Consider the following 14,885-nt stretch of genomic DNA (forward strand, 5'->3'; position numbering starts at 1 on the left):
CAGGACTACGTGCTAAGGGACGCGCTGAAGCTTGGGGCAGCCACCGCAAAGACACAATGGGGAAAGGCCACGCTATAAGGCCTTTTAACGTAGGCAGACCGAGGGCCTGGGAACTGCAGGACACCCTCGGCCTGCGTAACTGTGTGCCAATCTGAGAAATAATGGCACACAGTAAAATTTGAGGCATGTATGTAGTTTTAAGTTTTGAAATGTTATGACTGTAATTTGTATAGAACTGTAAAAATGTTTTTATTCTGCATTGTTTGCAATTTGTAGGCATGTAGATTTGCAATGGTTTAATTGAGATTTTTATGAATAAAGTATATTTTTGAAATAAAAAAAAATCGGTTGGCATTTTGTGACAATACAGTAACTTTACAGTCAATTTTCTGATGCTATCAGGAAATGATGAGTTATTTTGATTTCAGTTTTGTAATTTGCTATAGTGGGATTTGAACTCAACCTTCAGATTACTAATCCAGGACTCTGTAGTAACATATCTAAAACTAACATGAAGTTCCAACATCTTGTCTAACATTGGGGTACAGTACTAGTGGGGAGAGGTCTGACACCGTATAACTCAGGAGCACTGTATTAGTGGGGAGAGGTCTGCCACTTTGTAACACCAGGCTATTATACTCTTGGGAAGAGGTCTGACACTGTGTAACACTGGGGTACAGTACTGTTGAGGACAGGTCTGTTTCGGTATAACACTAGGGTACAGAGTTGGCGAGGAGAGGTCTGACATTGTATAACATTTGGGGTAAATACTGGTGGGGATAGGTCTTGTGAAGTTATAAGTATAGCACTGGGGTACAGTACTGTTGAGGACACATCTATTTCTGTATAACACTAGGGCATAGCATTGGTGAGGAGAGGTCTGTTACTGTATAACACTGGGATGCAGTACTGCTGGGGACAGATCTGTAACAGTATTGTACTGGTGGGAGAGGCCTGTCACTATAACATCGGGAGACAGTATTGGAGGATACTGCTCTGACAATGTACATCACTGGGATAAAGTACTAGTGGGGAGAGGTTGTCACTGTAACACTGAGGTATAATACTGAAGAGGGCAGGTTTGTCGCTGTATAACATTGGGGCACAGTACTGGTGGGGACGCATCTGTCATTATATATCACTGAGTTATAGCATTGGTGAGGACGAGTCAGTTGCTGAATTGTATTGGTGAGGACAGGTTTGTCGCTGTTTGACACGGGTACACTACTAATGGGGAAAGATTTGTCACCATAGCACTCGGGTATAGTAATAGTGGAGGAAGGATTTTCTGCTGGGAACGGTACTGGTAGGGACAGGTTTGTCATTATAACACTAGGGTATAGTAATTGTGGGGACAGGTTGGTCACTAAAGAACTGGTGGGGACGGCTCTGTTAATATATAGCATACAGAAAATGGAATCTCTATGCAGAAGAAAGGAGAAACATCTGAGATGATTTTTTTTTAAGCTAATTCTTCTCCTACCAACCTCTTGACCTGAAGTTGTTGAAGGGCCTGATTCAGTCTGCAGAAAAATACAGACTGCCTGTGGCTCACGAACTGGTGGGTTTTGACTTTGATCTTGCAGATGAGAAAAGAAAGAGTTTCAAGGTTACGCCTAGTTATTTCAGAAACTCTTCAGCCTATGTATCTATGATCAGTTAATAGTTATCCCCAAAATTCACTTCATTTGACTTGAGATAAAACTGTTCTTCTGGGGTTATTGGAATGAGCTGGAAATAGTTGTAGCATTTCTTCATTCAGCAACATAAAGAAAAAACATTTTAGTGTTATCCATTATACAATATTACTATTTGTTTATTTCAGGAACCCCTTTGAAGTCACAGAACAATTTGTCCAGGAGTTGAAGTTAGCAAAAGAGCAAAAGGAAAAGAAACAAATGATTGAAATGGCTCAAATAATGCTCACAAGAAATAAGGTGCAAAATAAACCATTATTGGATGAAAGGTTTGCTTTAATGACCTGAAGGAGCTTTGTTTAACATGTTAACAGTAGAAGCGATAATAGGATTCCCAGATAGGAATAATCTCATGGAGCATTTGCTCTCAGGATTTCTCACCATCTACATGACATGTCACTACATTTCAAAAGCATTTCTATGCTGTAAAAAGTTTTGGGACATCCCGATGTCCTGATGGCAGTATTGGAAATATGTGTTTTTTATACACCCAGCTAGTTCATCATCTTGAGGATGGAACAATGCTGTTTAAACCTGGAGCAACGCACCCATTCTTGCCCACTGATTCATGCCACAACCTAAGCAGTGGGACCACTAGAACCGTCACCAAGTATCCCATCATCATTCAAACACTTTCACTGTCTGGACAAGTCCGGGGCATGCTCGGTCCACTGCATTCTGGTGCTGGAAGTGACTTGAGGAAAAGTTTGTGAACTGCCAAAAGGGTGATTGTGGTGCTACAGAGCAGAGAACCTGCACCATAAAGTAATAAAAAAATAGGACCAGGAGCAGGCCATTCTGCCCATAGATCCTGCTCCCCTGTTCTGTAAGTTCATGGCCTTCTGATTGTGTCTTACCTCCACTTTCCTGCCTGGCCTAGAATGTGCAATGAACTAGTCTCCATTGCTCTTTGTGGAAGTGAAGAACGTAAGAACATAAGAAATAGGAGCAGGAGTAGGCCATCCAGCCCTTCGAGCCTGCCCCGCCATTCAATAAGATCATGGCTGATCTGTCGCTGCTCAGTTCCACTTTCCCGCCCTCTCCCCATAACCCTTAATCCCCTCTCCTATCAAAAACCCATCAACCCACGTCTTAAAAATATTTAGCGAGGCCGCCTCCACCACTTCAACGGGCAGAGAATTCCAGAGATTCACCACCCTTTGAGCGAAGAAGTTCTTCCTCAACTCCATTCTAAACCGCCCCCCCTTTATCTTGAGGCTGTGCCCCCTAGTCCTACTGTCCTTTCTGAGCGGGAAGAGCCTCTCCACCTCTAACCTATCCATTCCATTCATCATCTTATACGTCTCAATGAGATCTCCCCTCATTCTTCTAAACTCTAACGAGTACAAGCCTAGTTTATTCAGCCTCTCCTCATAGCTCAACCCCCTCAACTCCGGCATCAGCCTAGTAAACCTCCTCTGCACTCCCTCCAAGGCCAAAATATCCTTGCGTAAGTACGGCGCCCAAAACTGCACACAGTACTCCAGCTGCGGCCTCACCAGTGCCCTACACAGCTGCAGCAAGACCTCCCTACTTTTATATTCAATCCCCCTCGCTATGAAGGCCAGCATCCCATTCGCCTTCCTGACCACCTGTTGCACCTGCAAGCTGGGTTTCTGCGACTCATGCACAAGGACCCCGAGGTCCCTCTGCACCGTCGCCTGCTGCAGTTTTTCGCCACGTAAGTAATAGTCCTTCCTACCATTCTTCCTACCAAAGTGGACCACCTCACGCTTGCCAACATTAAATTCCATTTGCCATTTCCTGGCCCATTCGCAAACAAGAACAATGTCAGAGAGAAGAAATCCTCTTCAGCTTCATTTCAGATGGGAGACCCATTATATTTAAACCCTACCCCTTAGTTTTAGATTCTCCAAGAAGTGGGAACATCTTTTCAGTGTGTAGCCTATCAAACCTCCTCAGAACCTTATGTTTCAATAGGTCACCCCTTATTCTTGTAAACTATAATGAGTATAAACCCGCCTGCTCAATCTTTCCACATGAGGCAACCATTATGATCTTGACAGAAATTAGCAACATTTTAAAGTTTTTTTTTGGAAATTACAGCAGTTATAGATGGGTTGGTCAGATGGGTAGATCAGTGTCAGGTGGAATTTAACCCTGAAAGGTGTGAGGTGATGTGTTTTGGGAGGTGTAACAAGACTAGAGAGTTCTTAATGTATGGCAGGACACTAGGAAACGAGGAGGAACAGAGAAATCTTGATGTGCTTGTCCACAGATCCATGAAGGCAGCAGAGCCAGTTAATTAGATAGTTAAGAAGGCATACGAAACACTTGCCTTTATCAGTCGTGGCATAGATTATAAGAGCAGGGAGGATATGATGGAGCTGTATAAAATTTTGGTTAGGCCACAACTGGAGTACCAGCAGGAATAATAGTAGGATGGATTACTATTTAAAGGGCGAAAAGCTGCAGCATGCTACGGTGCAGAGGGACCTGGGGGTCCTTGTGCATGAGTCGCAAAAACCCAGTCTGCAGGTGCAGCAGGTGATCAAGAAGGCGAATGGGATGCTGGCCTTTATAGCGAGGGGGATTGAATATAAAAGCAGGGAGGTCTTGCTGCAACTGTACAGGGCATTGGTGAGGCCGCAGCTGGAGTACTGTGTGCAGTTTTGGTTGTCGCACTTGCGCAAGGATATTTTGACCTTGGAGGGAGTGCAGAGGAGGTTCACTAGGCCGATACTGGAGATGAGAGGCTTAGACTATGAAGAGTGACTAAATAGACTGGGTCTGTACTCGTTGGAGTTTAGAAGGATGAGGGGGATCTTATAGAAATGTATAAGATAATGAAAGGGGTGGATAGGGTAGAGGTAGAGAGATTCTTCCCGCTCAAAGGACAGCAGGACGAGAGGGCACAGCTTCAAGATAAGGGGGGGGGGGACAGTTTAGAACGGAGTTGAGGAGCAAGTTCTTCACTCAAAGGGTGGTGAATCTCTGGAATTCTCTGCCCGTTGAAGTGGTGGAGGCTACCTCGCTAAATATATTTAAGACATGGGTAGATAGGTTTTTGGCAGACGAGGGAATTAAGGGTTATGGGGTGAAAGCGGGAAAGTGGAACTGAGCCACTTCAGATCAGCCATGATCTTATTGAATGGCAGGGCAGGCTCGAAGGGCTAGATAGCCTACTCCTGCTCCTACTTCTTATGTTCTTACTTATGTTCTTATGTGCAGTTTTGACCGCCTCTGGTGATGACACTAGAGAGGGTGAAGAGGAGGTTCACCAGAATGTTATCTGGGATGGAGCATTTGAACTATGAAGAGAAGCAGGATAGGCTTGGGTTGTTTTCTTTAGAGAAGAGAAAGCTGAGAGGGGCATGATTGAGGTGTATTAGATTATGAGGGAAATGGATAGAATGAATAGTAAGCAGCTGTTAGTGATGAGACGACATAATTTTAAGGTGAGGGGCAGGGAGTTTGAGGAAATTCTTTTTCACCCAGATGGTGGTAGGAGTCTGAAATGCATTGCTCAGTAGTGTAGTAGAGGCAGGAAAACGCACAATCTTTAAAAAGTATGTGGGTGAATGTTTGAAATGCCATAACATTCAAGGCTATGGGCCAAGTTTGGAATGTGGAATTGGTGCAGGTTTAGATTTAGTGTAGTTTTTCTGTTGGTGTAGACTCGATGGGCTAAATGACCTCTTCTGCACTGTATAACTCTATGCTTACTGATTATTTCTCTGTCTTAGCGAAAAGTTGGATTGAATACAATGGGTTCCGGGAGCCATGTTAATCTGCCATTAGCTTGGACAGAACTAGCTTTGCTTGTTCAGTGTAAAGGAAAAATACAAGAAGGTAAGATTATCAAAGAAAATTAATGGTTATTATATAAACATGTTTATAAAGTAAACGATGTAGTATTACAGTTGCAGTGCAGGATGATGTTCCTGTGAACTAAAAACTCAATCGATAATCAAAAACTACCTTGCATTTATAGGACATCTTTTACGTCGATCCATGTACAGAATGTTTGCAGAATTGTTTTTTGGAAAATAGTTTGCGAGTAAAGCTGGTCTAATGTGTTTGCAACAAACCTTAACTTATAACTGGTGATCACTCATATTTTGCTGTTTAGAAAGTGTGGCACGATGTTTTCAAACATCTATTTATACAGAAATAAAATGGCTGTGATACAATATGTGAAATATGGTTAGATCAAAGAGTAATTTTTCTTTATTTTGTACTATTTGCTAAGAATAGTTATGTATGTCATTCTTTTCAAAATATTTATAATGGTAATGTGTTGGAATAAATACTTGAAGACCAAAATTCCTATGTGCATTCTCAATTGTTAACACATTGGCTATCCAGATGAAAGGATGTGGATTCAGTGACAAGTTCAGGGCAAAGAATCTTGTAAGGGTATCTGATATCTCTCTTTGCTGGAAGGTGGAGAGGCTCAGTGATATTTAGGGTTTTTTCCAGCTTGAGAAAAAGTTGCACTAAAGATCTTCAGCTTTAAGAGGTAATGCAATATAAAAGTAGAGAAGTATTTCTACAGCTGTACAGGACTTTAGGGAGACCACATCTGGAGTACTGTGTATAGTTTTGGTCTCCTTATTTAAAGAAGGATATAATAGGCATCGGAAGCAGTTCAAAGAAGGTTCACTTGGCTGATGCCTGGAATGAGCATATGAACATATTAATTAGGAGCAGGAGTCAACCACTTGGCCTTTTGAGTCTGTTGCGCCGTTCAATAAGATAATGGCTGATCTGATTCTAACTTCAACTTCGCATCCCTGTCTACCCCAATGCACCTTTTTATTCTTAAGATTATGTCTGCCTTAAAAATATTCAGAGACTCTTCTTCCACCAACTTTGAGGAAGAATTCCAATAACTTTTGATGTCCTGAGAGAAATTTTTTCCTTCATCTGTTTTAAGTGAGCAACCTTTTACTTTGAGACAGGAGTCCCTAGATTCTCCCAAAAGAGGAAACACCCCTTCGACATCCACCCTGTCAAAACTCCTCAGGATCATAAAAGTTTCACTCAGGTGGTCATTTCTTCTTCTAAACATCAGTGGAAATGAGCCTAACGCTATCCAATCTTTCCTCATAAGGTAACTCACCTGGTTTTAATCCAGTAAACCTTCTCTGAACTGCTCTAAAGCGTTTACGTCTTCCCTTAAATAATGAGATCAGTACTGTACACAGTACTCCAGATGTGCTCGCACCAGTGCCCTTCAGAACTGTAGCATAATCTTTCTACTTTTGTGATCATTAAAGAGTTGACTTATGAGGAAAAGTTGAGCAGGTTGAGCGTATACTCATTGGAATTTAGCAGAATGAAAGTTGATCTTATGTAAGATTCTGAGAGGACTTGACAGGGTGGATACTGGGAGAATGTTTCCCCTTGTGGAGGACTCTAGAATTAGGGAGACAGTTTAAAAATAAGGAGTCTCCCATTTAAAATGGATAGGAGGAGAATTATTTTTCTGAGGGTCATAAATCTGTGGAACTCTCTTCCCATGAGAGTGGTAGAGGCTTGGATATTGAATATATTCAGGGCTGAGTTAGACAGATTTTTGATTGACAAGGGAGTTAAGCGTTATAGAGGGCAGACAGGAAAGTGGTTTTGAGACTACCATGATCTTACTGAATGGCAGAGCATACTTGAGGCCAAATGGCTGACTCCTACTTACGTTTCTTATTAACAAATACCTTGCAACATAACACAAACCCAATACTTTCTCTTGATTTGGGGGAAACAGGTAGGTGGAAGATCCATCTACAAGCTTAGACATCTCTGGTTCTACCCCCATTTTTCATCTCATGTTGCTCCCCAGGGCCTGATTGGAATTTTGGGAATTTGGACTTTATTCCATTATAATACAAGAAAATACAATTTGTGAAAACTTAATTAGGTTGGATGAAACAGTTAATTGGAAATTAGTTTATAATTAACTTATTTGACTGTGCGGGTCATGCTATATGCTTTTGTGCTGATTTTTTTTAATTTCTTATTTCTCAAGAGGCTCTGGACATTCTCTTGCTTTCTTTGGATCATGCACCATTGCATTCAGACCAGATTCCTGTTTTGTTCTTCCTTGCTGAGTCTGTGTTGTACTGGATTTGTGTTGATGCAATAAAGCAGTCGTATCTATATACGTGTGAAGTCAAGATAATAAAGGTATATGATCAAATTACAATAACAACTTAAATAACCTTTGTAAATAGAATAATGTAATAACAAGGCAAGGCATTCTGTAGTTGAAAATTAGATTCTTCGCAAAGCTTTGGAGTTACATTTTTTGGGATGATTGCCTTCAGTGTTTCTTTAAATTCTCCAGAAGTCTGGCTCACTAAAATCCATAATCAGGGCCCTCCAGGTGGCTAATCCATACAGCAAAATAGATAATAAAGTTATGGAAGGTGTACAGTAAGACTGGATGTATGTATAGTCCAAAACCTTATGACATGTCGAATAAGTCTGGCAAGCACCAAATTGTGGGAATTGACTTTACTGCATTCTCACAGTGGATCATCTACCTGTTACAGAACCTGTCTGGTTTTTAATTTCACTGGTTCCATATCAGATAGTGATCTGCTTTCAGATCACTGCCAAGGCATGCAGGCAAAATTTGACACCTCCAGGCTTTTGCTATAAGATGCCTGTCCTGCCTGAACTTTGCCTATACCAAAACAAGTAACTCCCCCATTGCTAAATTAGGTACTGCAACACTTTAGTTTACAGATTAACTCATAAATGCAGAATTTGACCAACTTCTGGGGCTGAAATGTCTACTTCAACTTTTCTGATGTTGAACATACAATTCATTAGACTCATAATGCTAAAATTACATTGCTTGACTTTCAATTTCCCAGAAAGCTCAGTTAGAACAGTATAGAAAAGCGCTGAACAAAGTTCCAATACTTCTTTCAAGAGAAGAGGGAGTTTTATACAGCTTGCAGTATCCGGCTGTTTAGAGAGTAAAATGTTTTACACAGTTTACAAAGGAAAGGATTTTTTTAATGGCACCGGCATTTTACCAATAGGCATAGTTGATGTACATTCAAGGCAGAAGGAACATTACCCCACTCTGGAGTTTCAAGCAGGCTACATTCTGACTGATATTATATTACAAGGCAGGAAAAAAAATGAATACTAGCTTTTAATATTGCCTTCCCTTGATCCTAGTTACTTATGCCCTGTATGCTTTGTTATATCTCTTGTTTTAGTCATTCTATCAATCTTGGCTTTTTGGAGCTTATTGCCAAGATGTATCTAAAAATAATCAGCAGAGTTCATCCTGCAGTTTGAGAGGGAGAAGCTGGAATCAGGTGTAATGATATTGCAGTTGAGTAAAGGCAAATACAGAGGCATGCGGGAAGAGCTGGCCAGGGTTAATTGGGAGAGGAGCCTAGCAGGAAAGACAGTGGAAAGCAATGGCAGGAGTTTCTGGGAGTAATTCAGGAGACACAGCAAAATTTAATCCCAAGGAAGAAAAAGCATATTAAGGGAGGACAAAGCAACCATGGCTGACGAGCGAAGTCAGGGACAGCATAAAAACAAAAGGAAAAGCCTACAATGTGGCAAAGATTAAAGTTTATTTATTAGTGTCACAAGTCAGCTAACATTAACACGGCAACTAAATTACTGTGAAAACCCCCTGAACCAGGGGATTGGGAAGCCTTTAAAGACCAACAGAGGACGACTAAAAAAATAAGAGGTGAGAAGATGAAATGTGAGGATAAGCTAGCCAGTAATATAAAAGAAGATTATAAGAGTTATTTTAAGATATATAAAGGGTGAGAGAGAGAGGATAGAGTCGGCATTGGACCGCTGGAAGATTACGCTAGAGAAGTAGTAATGGGGAACAAAGAAATGGTGGAGGAATAGATACTTTGCGTCAGCAGTAACATACCAAAAATTCCTGGAGTGGGACTTGAACTTGGAATCTTATGATTTAAAGGTGAGAATGCAACCAACAGCCATGGTTGCTGGTGCAGACATGATGGCCTGAATGTCCTCTTTCTCTGCCCTAACATTTCTATGGTTCAATGGCTGACACAAAGGAAAAGAAAATACACAAGAGGCCAGAATTGGGGGTCAGTGAAAGACTGAACTGAAAAGACTGAAGAGAAGTTTTTTAAGTCACATCACATTACACAGTATTATCACAGGATTGCAATGATATAAAACTTAGGTACAAGTTAGAATAGTTTCTAAGACATATGAAAGCCATTCCGCAGTAAAAGTGAAATATTGTATGAACTGAAACACAAAGCACTGGAGTTTTAAGGAGTTAAAAATGGCAGGCAGGACTTGAATGCAGAAATCCCATCCCCATTTCTGACAGATTCAACTTTTACCAGTAGAGGAAAGGGAGCTGGTAACCTGAACTCAACAAGGCCATTCGAATCCAGTGCCATAAACAGACCCTATTTTGGCTGGTCTAAGGGCTTCAACCTGCAGTGTAGGAGCCGTATGTTGATGGGGTGGATATAAATACTCGAAGAGCAGACCAGGCCTGTATGACTGTAATGATTTGAAGGCTTTTAAAAATCTCCTGTACTTTTAAATTTTAAAACACAGGCTGCAGCTGTCAGGGTAACAGATATCCTTTTGGTGGACTGATTTGACTGACAATCATAGGTTAGAAAGAAAGAGAGCATATTGTCATACATTTTCAACAGAGCTTTACATTGGCATTTCCTCACGGTCTAGCACTGTGTCATTATGAATGCTAGGCTGAGTTTGAGAAGCGACAGTTGCATTTGCAGTGGATTAAGAGCTCCAAATTTGATTAACAGATTAAAGAGGCTATTAGAAGATTAGCTGTTTTTGATATGGGATCTGAATAGAAATTGGTTTGTATTTACAGGAGATTAACCACTTTAGATTTAAAAGTTTTGAATAGGTGTTATGAATGGTTGTTTTTTCACTACCAAATGTATAAAAATGAAAGTTGTATTAGATTGTTCAAAGTGTATAATATTTCATCTCCATGAAACACAATACACTTCTGAGGTATGCCATATTTGGTTGCAGTGATTGTCATTCAAATGCATCTTTCTAGCTGGCATATCTGATAAAGCGGGTCACAATGAAACTTGAACAAAGGGCATCAATAATTAGTGATTTTTTAAAAAACTTTTATTGAAAGTAAGTTATATTGAAAGACTTAGCTCTAAGATTTTTTTATTCAAAAACCAACATGCAATGTTTTTTCTCGTTTTAAAAAGTGTCTACTTTTCCTCTTTTCAATAGCTTGGATTTCTGACATTTCTAAGACTGTTTATCTTCCACCTGACTGGACTTGTACAAGCTTTTAAGGAATGTAAAAATCGCCTTCATATTTACTTAGCAGGTAAAGCCCATGTAAAGACCAACTTATTGAATATCATGTATGTCAGAATTATTTCTGCTAAACACATTCCAGCTAAAACAAGAATTACGTTGCCTGCTTCTTTTATGGATGCGTGACATTTAACATGCCAAACCCATCAAATAAAAGTTTCTTGTATAGATAAAGTACATTTATAGAGGACCTGTGACTTTTTTAGGATGTCCCAGAGCATTTCATAGCCAGCAAACGTTTTGTGCAGTGTAATCACTTGTTATATAGATAAATATAGCAAGGTCACACAACACAAATAAACAGTTAACTAACTTAGGTGGCGTTCACTAAAGGAGTAAAGTTTCTAACACATTAGGAAAATTCCTTGCCCTTTAAAATATGTATTGGTTTGCAGTCCATGAAGCAGCCCATGTTCACAAGCAAACAAGATCTGGACAATATCAGGCTTGGACTGACATTCACGCCACACAAATGCCAGGCAATGATATCACCAATAAGAGACACTCTAACCACTGCCCCTTGACATTCAATGGTGTAACCATCACTGAATCTCCCACTGTCAACATCCCTGGGCTTACCATTGACCAGAAACTCAACTGGACTCAACACATAAACACGGTGCCTACAAGAGCAGGCCAGAGACAAAGGATACTGTGACAAGTAGCTCATCTCCTGATTCCCCAAAGTCTATTCACTGTCTACAAGGCACAAGTCAGGAGTGTGATGGAATACTCCCCACTTGCCTGGATGGATGCAGCTCCAACAACACTCAAGAAGCTTGACACCATCCAGGACAAAGCAGCTCGTTTGATTGGCACCACAACTACAAATATTCAATCTCTCCACCACCGACACTCAGTAGCAGGAGTGTGCACTATCTACAAGATGCATCACAATAATTCACCAAAGATCCATAGACAGCACCTTCCAAACCCGTGACCACTTCCATCTAGAAGAGCAAGGGCAGCAGATAATTGGGAACACAACCACTTGCAAGTTCCCCTCCAAGCCATTCACCATCCTGACTTGGAAATACATCGCCCTTCCTTCGCAGTTGTTGGGTCAAATTCCCTCCCTAATGGCATTGTGAGTCAACCCACAGAGCATAAGTGCAGCGATTCAAGAAGGCAGCTCACCACCACCTTCTCAAGGGCAACTAGGGATGGGCAATAAATGCTGATGATGTGGAGATGCTGGTGTTGGACTGGGGTAAACACAGTAAGAAGTCTCACAACGCCAGGTTAAAGTCCAACTTTATTTGGTAGCGCACCAAATAAACCTGTTGGACTTTAACCTGGTGTTGTGAGACTTCTTACAATAAACGCTGGCCAGCCAGCGACATCCATGTCCCACAAATGAATAAAAAAAGTTGAAACCTAGGTTTTCAAAAGTGTGAGACTGCGAAGATCTTTCATTAGTATGTCTTTCTAATAGTCAATTACAGTTGTTACAGTTATTTTACAAAGGCCATTTAAAATTGTATGGTATTATGGGCCCCTTTCACCATCAATTTTACTATTATCAGATCTTGTAATTTTCTGACCCTAAGCTGACATTCCTATTTATATCTTCTGAATGAATTTTTTGCACTGCAATGGTAATTTGAATTATAAAAGGTAAGTAACCTGAAAAGTATGAGTATCATCTTATTTACTGATTTTTGGTGAGTTTTAGTGATGTGAGGTCATTGAGTTGAAACCTAAGCACTCTTCCTCTCTTCACAATTGCTGGCTGACCTGTTGAGTATTTCCAACATTTTCTGTTTGTATTTCAGATTATCAGCATTCACAGTATTTTGCTTTTGTCAGTAGTGTATGGTTGGATTGCTGTTCCACTGGGGACAGAACGCAGGACGACAATTTATTGGAACATTTCTTGTGTGCACTTCACCTCCGATCCTCATGTTTACCCAATTATCATCTTTGCAACTCTCTCGTCCCCACACCTCGTCTTACTACATTACACCAAGAGTTCACACATTTTCTAAATATTTCACATGAGATATTTGTACACGATCTGATCCAGGAATTTGCCACCAGAGGAGGCAGAGTTAATTGCACATTCTCTTCACAATGGAAGAAAATATGCTGACGTCATGGCTGGGGGAGAATTATTATTTAGCTGAGTGGCAGTGCTTGAGAAGAGACATACTGTTGGGTTTGGTCATACTGAATTCTCTTTTTCCATTCTCACTCTACATACACTGCATGACAAACAGCTTTCACCAGATACTCATCTCTGCTACTCTGCACACTAAAATACAATTCCCTTTCCTTTCTTTGATTTTAGGTTTTCAAATTGTAGAGCAAAAACAGAAATGCTGGAAAATCTCATCAGATATTTGCGGAGAGACCTGTTGAGAGTTTCCAGCACTTTGTTTTTGTTTCAGATTCCTGTATCTAAACTTCATTTCAAATTGTGGAAGTATTTTGCTGCTTGAGCAGGAGGAAGGTCACTCTCCCTCAAGATGTACCATCACTCAGTCTGATCCTTACAAGCAGCAGCTCAAAGACAAACTCCATTTGAACTTGAGGGGAGGCAAAAATGGGACTCTTCACATGGTGAATCGCTCCTCACAGCTGTGTAAGAGCTAAGGCAGAGGAATAGCTTGCCCCTTTTACAATCTCAGTGAAGGTTGAGATCACAAACTAGTTTTTGCTACAGAAGACCCAAATGCTGATTTTTGAGGGCCTACGATACCAAAAAAAATTGATGGCATATACCAGTAAATTCTGGCTGTATAGCACAGCTTGTCAGCAGACTTGTGAATGTTACCTTAAGTTGTTGAGGGTGTTGGTGAGATCACATCTAGGGTACTGTGTATTGTTTTAGTCTTAATTATGAAAGGACATAAGTGCATTATTAGTGGTTCAGATGATGTTTACTACTGTGATACCTGGGATCTCATGATAAAAGATTGGACAAATTGAGCCTGTATCCATTGACAAATGAGCGTTGACCTTATTAAAATATATAAAATCATGAGGGGATTCAACAGAATAGATGCTGATAAAGATGTTTCCCCTTATGGGAGAGACTAGAACTAGAGAGCAGCGTTTAAAAATAAGTGATCTCCATTAATGAGGAGGAGGAGGGTGGCTTCATCCAAATCATTGATATAGATTGTAAATAACATGGTTATATCTATCCCTATCCCACTAGTCGTATTGACTCTTTAGAAGTGAAAACATTGGTATGTAGTGTGGTGAGCTTGGCCCCAGGTATCACCAACATTCTGGTGACTCTGTTTCATGGCTTTGATTTAATTAAGACCTAAATTTCAACCTAAATTGGTTACGTTCTGAGGGGCATAATCACCAGGCTAAGCCTATTGCCAGGGAGTAAGTGAGCCAACAGGACAAGATAACCTCCTCAACCCCTTTCTCAGCAACCACCTGTTGCAGGTAATATCATGCAGTCTTTGTAAAGCCAAAATTTCTCCTTCACATTGAAACATCCTCTAATGTGTAGTATGGTTTTACCACTCTAAGCAGAATAAGAATGAATATCCGTAAAGCAGTATTGCCATCAGCAGCAGAATTGTATACAACTACAGTTTGTAATCTCAGGATCAAACACAACCTTGGTCATCCATCATCAAGCTGTAGTTCAATGGGGAGTGAGGAACTACATGACTGGAGTAGTGCTGGACATTCCTTAGAATGAAGCATTACAAAGCTGTTTACATGCAAAACATCAAAAGGAACAGGATAAAAACAAATCTAAAGATTCCAACAAATATTGGATTAGAACAAAGCTCTGGAGCGTATGGAAGAGCTTCCAAAAGACCAAAAATTTCTTTTTTAAGCCTTTCACTGACTTCCAGCCCTCTGGCTTCTCCTTCAACAGCCTCATTACCATGATGTAAC

General features: G+C 40.5%; 1 protein-coding gene across 4 annotated transcripts in view; it reads left to right on the top strand.

The window, feature by feature from the left end:
• tmem232 (transmembrane protein 232) overlaps window positions 1–14,885 on the top strand; it is a 74,120-nt gene that overhangs the window by 10,296 nt on the left and 48,939 nt on the right. For 2 of the 4 annotated variants that reach the window (XM_080189031.1, XM_080189032.1), the window contains exons 3-6: window positions 1,826–1,937; window positions 5,405–5,510; window positions 7,687–7,844; window positions 10,926–11,025. In XM_080189031.1, coding sequence (XP_080045157.1) covers window positions 1,826–1,937; window positions 5,405–5,510; window positions 7,687–7,844; window positions 10,926–11,025 — 476 coding nt within the window. Of the gene's footprint in view, window positions 1–1,825; window positions 1,967–5,404; window positions 5,511–7,686; window positions 7,845–10,925; window positions 11,026–14,885 lie in introns of those variants that run through there. The other 2 variants (XM_080189034.1, XM_080189033.1) reach the window with 2 other exon arrangements.

This window comes from Carcharhinus amblyrhynchos, chromosome 5 (assembly GCF_965287045.1).
Source record: "Carcharhinus amblyrhynchos chromosome 5, sCarAmb.v2.hapA, whole genome shotgun sequence".
NCBI classification, from domain to species: Eukaryota; Metazoa; Chordata; class Chondrichthyes; order Carcharhiniformes; family Carcharhinidae; genus Carcharhinus; species Carcharhinus amblyrhynchos.